The sequence below is a fragment of the Hipposideros armiger genome, unplaced genomic scaffold (genome assembly GCF_001890085.2).
Source record: "Hipposideros armiger isolate ML-2016 unplaced genomic scaffold, ASM189008v1 scaffold_760, whole genome shotgun sequence".
Classification (NCBI taxonomy): Eukaryota; Metazoa; Chordata; class Mammalia; order Chiroptera; family Hipposideridae; genus Hipposideros; species Hipposideros armiger.
This window is the reverse complement of record NW_017732110.1, coordinates 277,431-296,295: the sequence shown is the minus strand read 5'-3', so window position 1 is coordinate 296,295 and position 18,865 is coordinate 277,431. Positions and strand designations below refer to the sequence as shown.

Genomic DNA, 18,865 nt, shown 5'->3' with positions numbered 1-18,865 from the left:
GTTGTCTTATACTATTGCATACTATTCATTAATAGCAGGGATTCTAGCTGGATGAAGATTCGCATGATTTTTACTATTTGTACTATCACCACCAACACTATAGAAAATTTCTATGTGAAACACTTTACATATCAAGATTCTGATGGCTTCTTAGCTAGGAGGGCGGCTATTAGAGAAATATGACTTACAGCATTTTCCTTGAGAGTTACTTTTTAGAGAAATCCTTATTCTTAGAGAAATGTTATTATTAGTTAAAACAGTAATTCAGTAATAACTCTTACTGGTTCCCACCCACTTTTATCCCCAGAAAGACCTCCTGAATAATGCACCCTCTGGATAGGCCTTAGGGGTAGGGCCTGCTTTGGTCACAGTACAAGTGGGAGACACATCTGGTAGAACAGTCGTTTGGGGAGATAAATTATTCTCTAGGCCTTCTAGCTGGAGGGAAGAGATTGCTTCCTATTCTCTTTACTTTGATAATCTGGGCTTTCTGGTAAGTGGACTTTTATGGAGAGTCTTCCCTAAAATAATATGGTTAGACATGGAAACTTGTCTTTTTCTAGCTTTTTCCTATTTTCTCAGGCTCACAGAGAAGGAGGAAAGATTTGCAAAAGAGAAAGTGGTGGTCAACCATGAGGGATAGTCTGGGTGAACCCAGTTGAGGGAAACTGGGCCAATTTACCTTTGGTGGGTTAAATGGAGCCAGAACAAATTAGGGTGAGTGGCTTGGGCTCAGCTGCAGTTAGTAGGGGCTGAAATGCTTCTAGGAGGCAGCTGTGGGGTGGCAAGGAGGCTCAACAGTCACCAGCTGGTGCTGAAATGGCCTGGGGCTTACAGATGTGCAATGTGCTCTTAAACAACATTCTCCTCCTCCAGCATTCCAAAGCCAGGCATGGGATAACCCTAAGGTACATTTCTTCACTCCTCAGGTGAAAACTGCCTTGGACATTTCATTTTGGATCTCATTTGTATGCAATTTTTAGTGAACAAGCAGGTCCTATCACTTCCCTGATGTCTACACCCTCTCAGGGGTAGTTTGGCTTTAAAACAAGCCAAAACCTCTGAGGTGAATGGGTCTCACTGATGTTTTGTACCAGCCACTAGGGTATAAAAAACTAAGACAAATCCATACTACTGCATTAGTGAAATAAGAACAAATACTACATGATGCTATTTATTTGATACATCTAAAATAGTCAAATTTATAGATGCAAATATATAGATGCAGACCCTAACAACTGGGGGAAGGCGGGAAGGGGAGGTTTTAGTCAAAACATACCAAGTTTCAGTAATGCGAGTTGAGTAAGTCCTGGAGTTCTACTACACAGCACAGTGCCTATAGCTCGTAATACTGTATTGTATACTTAAAATATGCTGAGGGCAGATCTTATGTGAAGTATTCTTATCACAAAATAATAAGATGGGAGGAAACTTTGAGGTGATGGATAGGTTTATAGCTTAGATTATGATGACGGTTTCACAGGTGTACATTTATCTCCAAACTCATCAACTTGTTTACGTTATGCACAGCTAATATATAAAAATTTTAAATAAAAACTAATAAACAACAGCAACAAAACCCATACTACCGTATTGTTTCAACGCTTACAAGTTTGAATCATACTTGTCTTTCACCATGTCATTTTCCCAAGAGGATTCGCGGAGTAGCATGTAACATGGAGTATGAGAAATTTAAAGCACATCTGGGTTAGGAAAAATTCCTCCACACGTAAGCCGGCCAAACAAGAAAAGAGTTGTTGACAGACCTATCTAAACAGGCACATCCTTCACTTCTGAGGCTCGGCCCTGGGATGCTCTCCTGTTTTGCAGCCCCGGTTGAAATTGTTTTTGAATAGTTGTTAGCTGCAAGGCAGCCCAAGCCACTCTGTTTACCAGGTGCTTGCACAAACTTGAGTTCATTAACCTCTTTCAAAAGTCTGAAAACTTTTTCCGTGCACTGACTGGGCGACCGAAAACAAACCAGTAATAGAAAGTAAAAACTGAGCACAAACCTAAGTAGGCTGCAGCCTCAACTCGTTTGGGCGCGAAGCCCTCAGCCAGGTCGCGTGTGACGCTTTCCCGGCTCCGAGCCTCAGGCCGCGACCCAGCCAGCCCCGCGGACGGCGGCGAGGGCGGGGCCGCGGCTTCTGGCTCCTCCCTGGGGCGGGGCGACGGGGGCGGGAGGAGGTGCCGCCGCGCAGCAGTAGGAACAGCCTCGCCGGTAGCTCGTCGTGCCCGCGCCTCTCTCGCCCGGGATGGACTGAGCCACGCCGGCGGCTCGCGCCGAGTCGGTCCCGCCCGGGCCGGACTCCGGACGCAGGACACCGCCTTGCGCGCTCCCAGCAGACGGCCCCGGACCGACAGCCTCGCCGTGGCGATGTCCGGCGGCCGGAGGAGAGGCGGCGCCCCCTGGCACAGCTTCTCCCGGTTCTTCGCTCCTCGAAGCCCTTCCCGGGACAAGGAAGAGGAAGACGAGGAGAGGCCGGGGACGAGTCAGCCGCCCGCTCCGGGCCGGGGCGCTGCCAGGTGGGAGCCGCTGGGGACGTCGGGGGGACCCTGCGCGGACGCACGGGATTGGGGCTCCTGGCCCGACCGACAGCCCGCTGCCGGCCGCCCTCGTGCCAGGCTGCACTTGGCTCTCCACTTTCTGTTCTCCTTCCTCCATTGCTCAAGTTTCCTCCTCCTCCCCAGTTCCCGGGCCGATCGCTCCCCTCTCCTGGGCTGGTGAAGTGTGTGTGAAGTTGGTGGTTCGCGGCCGGGTGCGCCCCCCTGGGTCCCGCGCTGCCCGCGCGCGTCCTTTCCGCCTCCCCTCCCGGTGCGGGTGCGGATCCCGTTCCACGCTCGCGTCCGCTCGCCAAGTTCTGGGGCAAAAGCGAGTCCCCCGGCGTCCTGTCGCCTTAATGGGAAACACTTGTGAGCGGGGCCGGGGCAAAGAGGGCGCGATCGGAACACCCCCGGCGTGGGAAAGGTGACGCTTTGGAGCGCCACATCTTCAGCTGGTATTTTGCCGTCTGACTTAAATTTCCTTAAACATGATTTTATAAAAAAAATTGGGATATTGAGTTGCCAAGACTTCATTAAAATATAAAAACCTCGCTAGTTTTACTTACAATTGCCTGGAAGTTTAAATAATGCCGCCCTTCTTTTCTTTCCCATCTCTCTTCGGAAACATCTCTTTCAGGTTCCCAAACAGATCCCAGAAACCAGGACTCGAGTTGTCTTGGTTTCAGTGATGAAAAACGTGCCCCTTCTCTGTAATCTTTTCTCCTTCCTCCACCGCCTGTAAAATCGATGTTTTATTTAGACGTGTCTCATTAAAAAGCCCGTTCTTGAGTCTTTTTTATCCGTCCTTGAAGGATGAAGAGGAGTTTAAATAAATACAACTTCTCGTTTTAAACTTTTTGGTGAAAAGAGAGACTTAAACTCCCTTCTCCCCCAAATTGCACTAGAAGAGTATGTAGCCCGTGTGATTAGAAGCACGGGCTCCAGAAAGCTATGTTTACTTCAGATTTTAAAGACTTCCTGGAGGGCTTCAAAGAAAACTGGATAGGAAACAGAACTGTAACTGTGACTAAGTTGAGTTGGTGCCATTAGTATTCAGGTTTTGTGTTTTGATTCTAGTCTGCAGTGTTCCTCAGTTTCCCAGCTTGTAAACATTTGCATTATGGCCATCTGTTAATAAAATCCCATGTCTTTCCAAAAAGCTCCTACTAAATTGATCAACTTCTCCTGGGATGTTTTCAGCTCTTACTGCCCTATTAATGGAGAATTTAAAATTCAAAGTTACACAGTGGTTAAAAATAGTTTTGAAGTCTGATAGGGCTCAACCAGAATGTCAGATCTGCTAGTGTGGGCAGACAGCCTGTACCATGGTGCCTGCCGTTTGTGTAACAGCACTGACAATCTTGGATAATATGGAAGAGGTGTTGAAAAGAAATCCCGAGTAGACAGCAGAAGTTGGAAACGTGAGTCTGTGTTAGAAAGGAATAGGTAGGCCAATTTCAGGTCCATATCAGGATGGTCCTGAAACCTTGCCTGCCATCCAGCACTATTTTGGCTTTTTTAGGCACTTATCAAATCTAATCTCTCTCCTTCAGGAGTTACCCATTCTTCCAATTAGTCTCTTGCCTACTTACCATTTCTCTATTCTCATTATCTCCAGACAGGCACAAACTATGGCTTTTGACAATGAAAATTTTAATTGTGCTTATATGAACACTTGTTTTTCTTCATCTGTTTTAGAACTTACCAGATGTTAAGGGAATAGCAGATAATCCCTTTGTGTGGGTGTTTTACCTTTTAAATGAGCTTAAATCCTTCTTTTCAAGGATATAAACACAAACAAAGCCTTTATTGAAAGTTTAATGAAACAAATGGAAACACTTAGTGGTACCAAATGTCCTAGTAACACAACACCCTGGTGTTAACAAGATTGGAAACAATTGTGATTTGTCACTGTGATCTTATTTCAAAATGCCAGGGTATTTTGGCTGTTTGTCTTAGAGGCAGTGAAAAATTTTTAGTTTTAATGGGAGCCCGGTTTACCTTCCATACGGTGAGTTTGGATACAGAGGACCCCGTTCAGCAGACATGCAGTGCTTGGAGTGGTAGGGATGTAAAGCTTTCATGGTGTGCTCTAAGTTATTGGGCTTCATTTGCTGTGGACACATCATTTGTGTATTGAGTTGGCTGCTCTTCTGTTCTCATAAACCTTCAGCAATTAAAGAAGCCTATTGACATCAACGCTGTTGTATATGCCAATTCAGGTGTGGGCACTCGAATTGCTTGTATCTTGGGTATGGCTAGATCCAGGAAGTGCTTATATTAATTTATTTTAGAGTATATAGAAATGAAAACTGCAATTGAAGTTTTGCATAGGAAACTTGAGAACGCTTGAGTTCTGTGGTTCCCAGTTTGAGAATCCCTGCTATAATGTTTAACCCCGTTTATGGCACACAAGGGATGGACTCATTAGAAGTGATAGGGAAGAGCTGGGAAGGCTTCACGGTTGAGGTGCTTTTTACTGGGTCTTGAAAGCATGAGTGGTGTTTCTATAGGCAGAGAACTTAGCTAGGAACTTAGAACTTAGAACTTAATTGGGTTGTCGGAAAAGTCATGCCGTATTTTTTCCATGTTTTTCATTGCAAAAATGCGTCATGACTTTTCCGACAACCCATAGAAATTGAAAACAAGTCTTCCAGGCTGAGCAAAGACTTGCAGGAGGTTATGACCTGTTAGGGGCTATATACATTGATGGGACAGAATGACAGACACAGTAAGAAAGTTGGATTGAAGCTGGACGGTAAAGGTCTCTACACAGTGTTTGGCTCTTGATTTGAAGTTTAAAGAATTTTTGCAAAAGCCCATTAAACAGATACTACTAAAATGTGACATTTGGAGGATACCTGGCTTCTAATTTTCTCTGCTTTAAGGAAACGATTGCTTGGCTTTGTTTCTTTGCTGTACCACCCATGATGGACCTGTTTAAAGTGAGCTCAGTACGTTTGTAACTCAGGAGGGGGATAGGAAGGTGAGAACAGCATTTATCAACAGTTGACTGTGCACTTAGCCCTGGGCTGGTGCTTTCCCTTGTAGCATGTCATTAAACCTCACCCTCAGCCTGGAAGCTGAGTATGCTTGCCACTATTCTGACAATTGAGGAAACTGAGGGCAGGAGAGGTCTTAGTGGTGGACACTGTCGATGTCTTGGGTGCAACAGTCTTTCTTGAACTGGACTCACCTGTCCTTGACTGGATATTTGGCATCTGTGGCCCCGCCCACTAGTATCCTCCAGTCATATCCTCCAGTCATTGGGATAACCCAAAACACCTCCACCCAGGTGTTCTGGAGGGAGAATGATACCAACTACAGTCAAGAATTATTTACCCCAAACAACGAGAGAAATAAGGTTAAGGAGAAACAGTTGGACTTAGGTTTTTCTTACACTCTCCTGTCCACCACCCTTCTGAACTATGCTTCTTCAAAACACACCTGAATGCGTAAGTCAGTTGGATCTTTCATTACTTTGTTCCAGAATGGGTGGCAATGTGGCCTATTTCAGATATCTTCTTTCGGGCAGTTCCTTTGAGCGTTCCAATGTAGTGTTATTGATAGAAAGAAGGTAAGACAGGGTCACTAGACCCAAGGTTAGGGACTGTGTCATATTCATCTTGGCGACCCCTTTACCATGCTCAGATGAGGAGTGAATGAACCTCTGCTGATGGAGCATTAGAGCACTTATTAGTGGTTTTCAGCCAGGGGTGGTACAGCCCTCATCCTCAAAGTGGGCATTTAGAAGCATGGGGGAATCTTACAGGTCTCTAGACAGTATTTGCCTCTCAATTTAAAGTTGAGAGAATTATTGCTTGTCACTATTAAATGGGTGAAGCCAGGATGCTAATAGCTTGTATAAGAGATATTCTCATAAAAATGTCCGTGGTGCCCTGGATGCATGAGATCTGTTGGCCTTCAGGTTAAAGTACCAGTGTTGACCACAGCCTCAATTATATGAGGACAGGGAGCTTTGTTCTCTGACTTTTTATGGTGATTCTATTTTCATCAATTTGAAAGCATTATAGAAAATAATTAGTAGCTAGTTTAGTTGAACAGGAGATACCCGTGTGGTGTTGAAGGACCACTTTGGCAGTTCAAACCTGCAGTAATTAAAGATGACTGGAAAATTCGAGAAGTCCTCAGAGTGTATTTTCTGTGAGTCTTGAGCTCACAGGTTAACAGAAAGCACAAAACCTACTCTTGGCAGCGGAGTAGAAATATAGAACTTTTTACAGTGTTGAAACCGTTCCTTTTTTTTTTTTTTTCAAGTGAAATATCTGTCTTTTGGGTTTAACAGGGTGTATGAATGCCAGATGGTTAATTTGAGGATTCTGTTTCTTATTGAGGTCATTCCTTGAAAACTAACTCAATCGTACACTAAATGTTTTAGAGTTACACATGTACCTCAAATCGGCCTGCAATAAATTTGTATCATCTGAACTTCTAATTGTATTGAAACAGTGATAACATTTTTGTTTTCTTAATTAAAAAGAAACAAATATTCACTCAAGATACAATATTTTATTTCCCAACCAGAGTTCTGATGAAATACGCAGAAGCCCAGATACACCAGAAATGCTAGTACAGCTGTGGTAGCAAGCAGACATAGGTTGATGTAAATTTAAACTCAGGAAAATAATCCAGGCTATCTCCTGAAAAGAGGATCAGCATGAAATAAAAGTTCAAGAAGTCATACTGATTTTGAGTCTTTTCAGTCCATTGTTTTGAGTGGCTCCTATGTGTCAAGTATGGTGCTAAGCAGTGGAGATACAAAGATGAATGAATGAACAAAACTGACCTCAAAGAGGTCATAAATTAATGGATGAGATAAATATGTACATCTCTACGCTCCCAGTGAGCTCATTATAAGCCAAACATGTTTTTGGTGTGTGTGATTTGTTGGTTCAGAACACATGTACTGTTTCATGGCTGTCAAATATTGTGTGGGAACTCGAATTGGGCTTTGAAGATATCTTCTCACATTATTACCTTCCCTCAGAGCACAGTTTCATTTGCATCCTTCGCCATGGGGCACCATGGGGAGAAGTGGTAGCGACTGTGCCAGCAGGGGGAATGGAAGTGCTTTTCCTCCTAGATCCTGCAGGCAGAAAAGCGCATCCTCTCAGGAATCAAATTCCATGTGGAGATCCATACACAGACTAACTTGATGTGGATGGAGAAACAAATTGAAGTTTTGTGACCAGAAATAACTCATTCTTAGTGTTCCGTTGGCCGTGGTGAATGGCCAACTGATGTTTAACCCCGGGGGTATTTAATTGGAAGTATCCCAAAGCAGTCAAACAACTGTTTGCTTAGTAAAGTGGTTTTTTGTTTTGTTTTGTTTTTTGCCTAACAGATTAGGGATGACAAAGCTAAACCACCCTTTATTGAAGCCTTAATCAGACCCAAGCCCTGTGTTGAGGCTTTAAATATGTATACTCACTTAATCCTCAGAGCAGCCTGATGAGAGGTATCTTGACTCCATTTTACAGGTACCATTTTACAGGTGTGTAATTTAAGTCTTGGAGAAGTCCAGCAGCTAATCAGAAGCCTCACAGCATCTGTGGTAGAGTCAGGAGTCATCGTCGCCTTCCTGAATTCAAAGGCCACAGCTTTATGTGGCAGCTTCCTCGGCTTCACTTGGGAAGACCCATAAAAGAAGCTGGCTTAGAAAATGCTTTTGAGTGGAATTAAGAGACAGTGGCCTGCAGCTGGATGTCTGCCCAAATGGCCTGGGCCCGTGCTCTGTACAGTAAAGAATTTATAGTCCTGGCAGTTGAGAAAGAGGAAAATAAAATGTGTATATATATAATTTATAATTTTATATTTAAACACACAAAAAGGGTCAATCTCCTTCAGAAAAGATACAAATTGAAACTATAGTAAGATAACATATTTCACCTATTTGATAAGCAAAAGGAGCTCGATGTGGGGGAAACCTGGACTCTCTCCCACTACTGGTGCGAGTGTAAATTTATAACTCTGCTTTGTAGGGAAACTTGACAAGTTCTGTCAACATTATACTCTGTTCACATACTCTGACTCAGCAGTTCCCCTCTAGGAATTCCAGCAGACCCACAATTTGCAAACAGGCCCAGAGTTGCCTATACAAGTTGAGTCATTGCAATATTGTTTTAATAAGCAAAAGATGAAAAAAAAATAAACAAAGTTGCATCCCAGTGATAGTGGACTAATAGGTAAATTATGGTACATCCATGTAATGGAATATTATGGAGCTGTCAAAAAGAATGAGAAAGCTTTTTATGTACTGATAAGGATATACCTCCAAAATATTGGGTTGTCAAAAGTCACGACACATTTTTGCAACAAAAAACATAGAAAAATACGTCATGACTTTTCCGAAACCCCAATATATTGAATAAAAAGACAAGATGTAAACCATTGTGTATAGTATTTGTATATGAAAAATGGAGTATGAAATTAGTCTGTTACTAGTGTGCTAAGTATTTAGTGAGGATAGAAGACTGGGTGAAGGAAGGAGGAACATGAGAGAGACTTTTTATACCTTACTATACTTAAAACAATTATGTGAATTTACCTATTTCAGAAACTAAAAGACTGGTTTAAGACCTAGTGAATATTTGTGTATAAAAGAGGAAAAAAAGCAAGACAATTTATGATCCTGAGTTGGCAAAAATTCTCCAAAGGAAGAGCAAACTCCATTAACTTGTTCAAGTGAAAAAAGTTATGATTAAGGCTATAAATACATGGAAGTCATTTTTATAATGCAGAATAATTTGATATTTTGACACTTTCTACAAGCATGAGTTAGGCTTATGTATTATTAATTTGTAATGTGAAATTGGGTGGAGTTAACAGAGCCTCAAAAATACCAACTCATTTTTGTGAGATTACCCCCTTTGAGTAGCATTCTGACTTTGGGCAGGTCAGTAGCCCTCTCAGAATCTTTGGTTGTAAAGCGAGGGAGGGGGCCCTCATCTCTTAAGGTCTCTTCAGCTTTAGCATCCCAGCCAAAACTCCATAGCGTACAAAAATAAATGTGCCTTATAGGTCAGGAAGAGATTGATTTTACTGGAAAAATCACATGAAAATGCATTGGTTAGTTCTTCTATGTGATCCTATCATTTTGATCATTTGATTTGAAAACCTCACCAATGTTTACCAAGAATTCACTTAGGACCATTCGTGCCAGGCACTGTGCAGAGCAGTGAACACAAGGCAGCGAGGTCTTCGGCCCCAAGTGCTCGTGCAGTTCTGTGGGGAAGGCAGATATCACACAAATCTTTCTTCCCTTCTTAAAGTAAGTACCAAGGTGACACGCAGGGGACTGTGGGGCATTTAACAGGTGTGGGCCCATTCTTCTGACTCTCTTCTTAGAGGAAGCTGTTTTAATCTCATTTAAATGGTTTCTTGTGTTTCTATACGTGTGGCTAATGCTTTAACTATTTTTTCTTGATATATAAACTTTAGACAATTTATATTGACTTCTGGTTATAGTGGATGAGAACCTAGCTATTTTACACCTATTCCCACTCCCCTTTACACATCCAGCCAAAATAATTGTTATGATTTTGGAATTAAGTAAAAAGTGAATTTTTAGATTTATGTAAAATACTGTTTTGGTTTCATTAGTGTAACATGCTTTTAAAGAGCATATCTTTTATATGTTCTTTATGACCAGTAAAACAATAAGAATGGCTGTGCCAGAACTGACATGAAAGTGGTATGTGAGTGCCCTCACAAATACTAGTTTCATGTGATTTCTACCAAATATGTTAGAAATGCCTGCTTTATTCTTTGTATTGAAATTTATACAAAACATGGATACTTACTCCCTTAGTGGCAGATGGTATTTTTTATAACTGTTATGCTTCTTATGAAAAGTAATGAAATATTTCAAATTTTACATTTTGATAACTGGGAATAGGTTAGGTAAGGTGTAAACTCTCGGTCATTTGTTGTCCAAGCACCAAGGAGCCGCCCCCTGGCTGGAGGGTTGGCATCGTGCTGCATTAATCAAAACTGAAAATGTGTACTTAGCACTTTTGACTGTTTCATTGCTCTAGGTGGGCAGATAAGGATCTTATTTGTCAATGTTATATACGTTATACAAAGAAATTTTCATTATATATAATATTCGTATTTTGTTGTTTGTCTGCTTTAAATTTATTACTTGCATTTTCCCATGAATTTGTTATTTGTTTTTTAAATTCAAATACAATACTTTGTAATTTTTTTTTGTCTTTTTAAAGGTAATGTGAAACAGGTATGACATTATAAGAAAATCAGAAAGATAAAAAGCACAACTCATAACCCTGCCCTCTCAGAGAGAGGTATTCTTCTAGATCATTTCCTATGTGTATGTTTCTGTGTATACACATTTTTACAGAAAGTTAAAGGTCTCTTTTAGGATTTTGACACTTTTAGAAAAAAATCTTTTTTCTATTTAACATGGATGCTTTAACATTCTGCCATAGTATATGTATTTATACAAATGGGAAAAATAATCTAATCCTTTAAGAAATCTTAGATATGTCATCACTTTTTACAGTCTAGTTTGAATAGCTAAATGTGTCTGTGCTTATGTAGGGTTTGTATTTTGATGGAAGAGGGCACAAAATAGGCAAGTTATATAAATTAATATGTAGTGTGCTTTGAAGTAAAATAAAGGCTGGTGAGGGAATGGGATGGGATGGAAGTGGCGAGTTGGGAGTGAAGTGTAGACAGGAGGGGCGTGGAAGGCCTCTCTACTCGGTCACATCTGAGCCAAGACCTGGATGATGTGTGGGAGAGGGATGTGAACTGAGGAAAGAACTTTGCAGGTAGAGGGAATAGCCAGTTCCAAGGTCATGATCAGATGCCAGAGGGGACAGAGACAAGAGACTGGAAGGGAGAGCTGGTGTCCATGACATGGGGAAGGGAGCCAGGGGCTGGAAGACTTAGGCCATGGTGAGGAGTTGAGATAGTTCCTTCTTGAAAGTATCACTTGGGAGTGCGTGTGCGTGCGTGTGTGTGTGTATGTGTGTGTGTGTGCGCGCACACACACATGCACGCGTTTAAATATTTTCACATAGATTATGGCTTTATCAGTGCCTGGAAGAATTTACAGAGGAGAAAGGATTTGAGCAAGAGGTTGGAGGTGAGGTCATCCTTTGTCAGGCTCTGGGAGCTCCGGGCAGGCACAGTCTCACCTGTCCTTGGATCTCCAGTGCCCCTCCCTCAGGACAGTTTGTGGAATGGCACATGAATGAGTGACCCATTTTAGAAGGCAGCTGGAATACTGTTTGAACTCGTGCTATGGCAAGAGACTCAGGGTATTGATTCTTGTGAGGTGGGTCACAAATGTTCAGAACCTAAAGGGTATGCGGCGGAGAGCTTTGGGGCTGTCGAGCATTTACTAATGCCACGTGTAGGTGGACAGCTCAGGTACACGTCACACATACCGAGACGCTCCCTCGGGAGCCTGTGATTGAACTGTAATTATGGGTCTTGATTTGGGAGCGTGAGATGAGGGGACCAGAAGTAAATTAGCCTCAAGGAAGACACCTAAATTATAGGACAGGTGCTGATATTACAGGGGAAAGGGCATCAGAAGAGTCTAAGATTGCAAAGCAATAGAGTTTCATAATCATGTCTGTTATCTTTCCTCCCTCTTCTGATTTTTCTCCAAAGAGCTCTGAAATTCCACTGGCAGATGTTTGAGCTAAAATACATGCTGTTTGATTGCATCTTTTAGTTACCTTTTAATTTGAAGCCCAGAAACAGTGCCATAACCACCTGTGTTATATTCTGTTAATGGTCATTAAAAAAAAATACAAGTAGCACTGTACTGCTGGCTGTCACCATTTCTGAATGGACAGTTTTCCAGATTGTTGTTTGTAAGTCATTCGTGTGGAGCTCTGTCTTTCTCCCCATAGAAGTGGGGTTGGAGATGGCTGGAGGAGCTCCAGGCCAGTGCAGAAAAGTCAGTTTAATCCATAATGTGCCTGCAGTGTGGTATTGAACAAAGAGAACGCTGGGCTCATCGTGTGAAGCTGTGTTCCTAAGAAGGAAATCCCGGAAGTAGTGTAGATGGTCCCCAGGCATGGCGGGGGGGGGGGGCAAGCCCACACTGTATTTAGGCACCTAACTGAGGGCTGAGAAGCTGGAGCCGAGGGGAATAGAGAACAGGCCCATTGGTGGCCTCGGTAGCTTTAAAATAAGGGACCGTAGAAGTTTCTTTCTGTCTCTGTTATAATACCCTGGGATTAACTTTGACTCGGAGTTGGTTTCTTGGTCATAGTCTCTCTCTTCCTTTACCACAAAAGCCTCAATATTAGTCTACCTTTTTCTTTTTCCACTCACCTTGCTATTGGAGGATCCCATGGGATTTTAGATCTGGCAGAGATTTTTTTCAATTTACATATTTGAAAAATCATATCCAGAAAGGTGCATTTTGTCCTTAAGGTGCCATCCCTAAGACAGACACATGTCTATTTTGAGCTTTTGCAAAGCGTTTTGCGAGTAATGACAGTGAGCAAGGGAGTGGGTGGGTAAAAGACCCCTTCTTGTTCCATGTTATGTTTTCATTTACTCCTTCAAGGTAAAGTCATACCTGGAGGAATGATGTAAGATTTGAACACATCTCGAGGGAAGGCCAGAGACTGGCTGCTTCTAGGGTTTCATCATAGGAGTTGTGTCAGGTGGGCTCTGAGGTGAGGGGCAACGTGCCAGGAAGGGAGGCCTGATGGATGAAGTTGCCATAGAGATGCTGCTTGATGGACCGCACCCTCGAACCCGCAGAGTTGTTTCGTGTTAGTGGGGGAGGAGAACGTGATGGAGAGACTCGCTCTGCCTCCAACAGTATTGCCATTTCCTCTACTGCAGACCACACCTGTACAGCGGAAGTGAACGTTGAGAGTGGGAAGGTAATTTGGGGCAGCATCAGGCTGAGTGGGTTGGAGAGGAAGGAGAGAAGGGAAATCCTCAGCAGAGGACCCTAGCAATGGTGGAAGTTCCCTGTGGACAGTGGGCTTGGGGGTGGGATAGGGGAGTGTTTAGATGTCAGGGCATTCCCAAGTCAGGGACCACCATCTGTTACGTGACCTTGTTTAGGGATGCCCAGAGTCACTGCCAGTGATGTCATCAGCCCCCAAACTTGCCTCCTTTCTGGAAATGGGAAGAAATCATAGACGCCCGCATCCTCAGAGAAGTGGGCAAATGTCTGGAAGGCAACCATGGAAGCTGTATTGCGTTCTTGAACGTTTCCAGATTTTTCTGATGCCGTCACAGTCATGTGTTCCAGGAGAGGGAGGTGGGAGGACCTTTACTCTCCCTCACTGTACCTCACCTTGTCCTCTGAGTACAGTGTGTGACTGTCCCCGCGTGTCTCTCCCTTGACCCTGTAGGAAGTTGCATTATAACCACATGAGGAACTGACCTTGGGAGGAACCTTACAGCATCCCTGTGCTTCAGTCTGTGGTATGAACTGAAAGAAGGATTTTTTTTCTTGTTGGTCCCACTCTGTGTTTGTGATACTCAGCGTGTTTGTTGGGGCCACAGCTCTTTGCTGGGGCCAGGAGCTCTGCTGGGTGTTGGAAGATGGGTAAGGTTGCACAGGAGTGAGTTTTCTAAATTACCGTATTTCCCCATGGATAAGACGCACCCTTGTTTGAAAAAATTGGGGTCTAAAAACTGGGTGCGTCTTATACAGTGGTTGTAGAGTTTTTTACTTGCATTTCCTGCAAGTGATGAGGAGTTGTATGAATTTTATGATGAATAAAACTTGAGTTCAGTAACTTTATATAATACGTTTTTTTCAAATTTTGGGCCCCCAAATTAAGGTGCGTCTTATACATGGGAGCATCTTATACATCGGAAAATATGGTGTATCTACCTTTAAGTTATCAACAGTTAACACATTTAATAATATTAAACGGAGGTCCTTACAACCAGGCCCTTCTCTTCCTGTACACCTCAAAGTTGTTGGTTTCAGCTGAATATAGAGAGGCTCTTTGACTAGTTTATCAAGACTGGTCAGAGAGCCCCCTGCATCAGAGCGTCCCGGGAAGCGGGAGGCGGCTGTTGAAAATGTACATTCCTGGGCCTCATTCTAACTGAGACAGGCCCAAAAATCTGTTTTAGAAACACAGCTGCCCGGGAATTGTGGTGCATCTAGATAGGGGTTCTGAGAGTCAGGGTGAGGATTTTGTCTGGTCCGTTCACTGTTCCACCCCTAGCACCACATGCGCAGCACCTGCCTGGTCACTGCGTGAGAGCGTACATGTGCCGTTTTTCTGCTGCTTACCTGCTGTGGATTATGGAATCTTGCTAGAATTCAATAAAAAACCTGACAGTATATCTTAAGTGACAGGATGGGGCTGTCTTCTATATAAATAATTTGAACTCTAGAATGGTAATGTGCCCCTATTTTTCATATCCCAGAGTTGGTTTTATTTTATGTCTGGTTTAAGTAGATACTTAATAGCTATAGGCTGGATTCCTGGTTTTCAGTTATGGTGTAAATAAGGGTGCTTCAAAACGGAGGAGGGTGTGTGTTACTTTGACCTTGATATCTGTCTGGGCTCTTTTGAAAGATTAATTTCCAAAGTCCTGTTAGCTAAAGAAGATAAGGCTGCTTAGAAATGCAAGGTAGTCTTATTTGTGCCTACGGGTGGTTATGAGTCCTAGTCCTGCCATGAGCAAAATGTGCACTTTCTAAAAATACTGCTATTGAAATATTCCCAGGTCCCAAAGGGGGTAAAACTGTGAGAACAATAGGAACAGCTTGTCATCTTTCACATGGTTTGAGATTATGTGAACTTGAACATGTTTCTCTTTCCCTCGTATTTTTAAGAGTCTGAGAGCAACACCCCAAACCTTTTGAGTCTCTTTTGTTAATTTTTTTTTCTTTGCTAGGCAGACATCTGAGAGTGCAACGTTTTGAGTATCTGTATCTACTCTCTCCTAATTTTTTGGTGTTGCATTTTTACATCAACTGAAAATGACCTTGTTCCTGTTGAGTAATTTTCTGCCCCCAGCCCCACTTGGTCCTTATACCTTTAGGCAAAGATGATGCAGAATGAGAGTGGATGGTACATTGTTAATATACATACATATATATATAATATATATATGTATATATACACACACACACACATATATATGTTATATGTACACACAGATACACATACACACGCACACTATATATACACACAGAATACACACACGCACACTATACACACACACACAATACACACACGCACACTATATATACACATACACAGTACACACACACACACACACACACACGAGGTTAGATGGTTAAGTTTGCGAACCTATCTTAGAAAAAGTGCTACATACCTCACTGCTGAATATAACTACAGTCACCTTCAAAGTACTCCCCTGGGGAAGCTATGCACCAATGTCAGCGCCTAGTCCACCCTACAAAGCAGTTTTGGAACTCTTTTTCTGGAATGGCCATGAGAGCTGTTATCGTATTATCCTTGATGTCCTGAATGTCATCAAAATGTCTTTCTTTCAATATTTCCTTTATCTTTGGGTAAAGAAAGAAGTCATTGGGGGCCAGATCAGGTGAGTAGGGAGGGTGTTCCAATACAGTGATTTGTTTAATGGCTGAAAACTCCCTCACAGACTGTGCCATGTGAGCTGGTGCATTGTGATGCAAGAGCCATGAATGGTTGGCGAAAAGTTCAGGTTGTCTAACTTTTTCACGCAGCCTTTTCAGCACTTCAAAATAGTAAACTTGGTTAACTGTTTGTCCAGTTGGCACAAATTAATAATGAATAATCTCTCTGATATCAAAAAAGGTTAGCAACATAGTTGTAACAAGTTCGCGAACTTAATTGTCAGACCTCCTCTGTGTGTGTGTGTGTGTGTGTGTATACACACGTACACACATACACATGTGTACACACACATATACACACACATATATACACACATAGAGGGTGCCAAAAAAATGTGTACACATTTGAAGAAAGGAAAAAATGACATTAAAATTATAATACTCAATATATGTCGATAACAAAAGATGAATACAAGTCACGTTTGACTCCTGCAATTACAAGAGCTGCTCAAAGTGATCACCATCAATGTAATTTCAATACAATTTTTTCTTTTCTTAAAATGTGTACACATTTTTTTGACACTCTCTGTATATATACGTGTATGCGAGTATATTACTTCATTAAGAAGAAAAGAGGATTGTGTGTTATTACACTGTTCCCAATGGAACAGTGTTTTCTGATTTAGGTAAGCAGGCACAAATGGAGAACCTGTTTGATACCGATTATATTTTTATTCCTTGAACAAATGATATTTGAGTGCCTTCATAGTGCCAGGAATAATCCTGGGCTCTGGGATGCAGAGAGAAAGATACAGTCTCTGAATTTAATGGGTTCACATTCTAGTTAGAAAAACGGACAAGCAGCCATTGTGTTAAAGAGCAAAAATGTATGCGGGGTACCACTGGGTACAGAGGGGACACACACAAGTACAGGTTAAGGCACAACTAAATTGTGTAGGACTAAGAGCTGGACAGGGTGGGGAAGGATGTAGCAGGCAGGAGAAGACGGGCTTGCTGGCGTGTGAACATGGCCTGTTCTAAGAATGGAAAGTGGTTTTATGAGACAGGTGTATCTGGGGCCAGGTCTTGAATAACTTTTCTATATCAATGCTAAGGACTCTTCATTTCATTCATCAATTGATGGGGAATTGCGGAAGGATTTTTAGAATAGGAGAATGTCATGATCAGATTAACAATTACTCTGACCAGGAAGAATGGGTTGAAGCAGAACAATCTGGAAGATGCCAGAGACCAATTTAGAAGGGACTCTAGTAATCTAGAAAAGAAAAGTGGGAATGCTTTAATTGAAGCAGTGATTTTTTTATAGCCAAACCAAAAATTTTAAATGTGTTGTTTGCTTTAAAACGCCATGTATTTTGAAATTTTTGTTTAGCAATAAGATTCATAAAACTTAAATATAGGCTATACATTTCAGAAAGTTTTATGACGTGTCAGCTATTACTTCTTTTGGTGATTTCTGCCTTAAATTCTTCAATTGTTTGCTCAATACGAAATAGCTATGTGCTAACTTATAACAATGTTTTTCTGGCATTTGGTGTGTGTTCGTAGTATGGAAGTAATTACAGCTACTTGAAAATACTGCCTTAATCCTATGGATCCAGAGCTGCCTTTTCTGCAGAGCTCTTGTATTGGAAAAGAAACTTTTACCATTTTCGTTTACAATCTCACTCAGGCAGTAAGTTTATAGAAAGCCCTGTCAATACTCTAGATAAGTAGAATTTCAAGAATCTTGAAACAGGAAGTAGAAGACTAAAATTAAATGCTTATAGGTAGATTTTAGGTAGGTCATTCAAAATAGATTGTAGCTAGAGAATACACTTATAAAATCAAGTTTAATATTATTCTTGATTATACCCCAAATCCTTATAACATGCTCTGTTTACATGTATTTTGCCAGCCCCTTTGATTTGAAGTTAAGTAGGACAGTATCAATTGACATTTAATTATAAAAAAAATGAATTGTAAACTTTGTGGCAAAAGATTAGGCTAGTAAAATGGCAAAAGATTAGGCTAGTAAAATAGGTACAAAGAGGTAAGCTATTCACTTTAAAAGTAACAGCTATTTGAGACATTCTTATTTTATAGCTATGCATAAAATAAGGTCTGCATATGTATTGTGCAATATTTTCTACTTTGGTCCCAGGTTTTTCCTGTATAATTTCCATGTGCTACACATACAGATCATATATTTATTTTGTTTACATGCTTGCTTTTCTTGTTGACATTTAAAAGGCTTAAGAGCATGGCTGTATCTTGTTGGTCCCTCTATTCCTGCATAGAGCCTGAGAGTTAATGAAATTTTAATCAGTTATATTTTTAGGTGTTCATGATCTTTGTTTTTTTTTTGTTTTTTTTTGTCTTTTGATCACTACCATTGGTTCCTTGGATACTCTGCATAATTGAATTAGATTTTATGAATGGAAAATCTAAGTAGCATAAATCCTGTCCTCTCTTTCCATCCCAATTCCTTTGGGTGGCCTTTTCCTAATCTGAGCTGTTGCCACCCCCTTTCCATTGCCTCTCTCACCATGAATCCCCATGATTCTGTATGTTTTCCCCTCTGTCATCCTGCTTTATGCTTGTCCCCTGCCAAGTGCCAGTAGGACAAAGATCACATTCTGTAACCAGCCAGGCAGGTTCTCCATAGTCTGGCACCCACTGACCTCTCGTCGCGTTCTCATCTCTAGCGGGATTACCTCTGCCTGTCACAAGTTCCTGTGCTCCAGCCTTAGATTAAAACAA

The 18,865-nt window shown here is 41.8% G+C and overlaps 1 protein-coding gene across 1 annotated transcript in view; it reads left to right on the top strand.

The window, feature by feature from the left end:
* The first annotated feature begins 2,202 nt into the window (after nucleotides 1-2,202).
* The window catches only part of CRYBG3 (crystallin beta-gamma domain containing 3), a 108,012-nt gene continuing 91,349 nt past the window's right edge, over nucleotides 2,203-18,865 (top strand). The window contains exon 1 of the mRNA XM_019628218.1: nucleotides 2,203-2,526. Coding sequence (XP_019483763.1) covers nucleotides 2,378-2,526 — 149 coding nt within the window. The 5' untranslated portion in view covers nucleotides 2,203-2,377. The remainder of the gene's footprint in view (nucleotides 2,527-18,865) is intronic.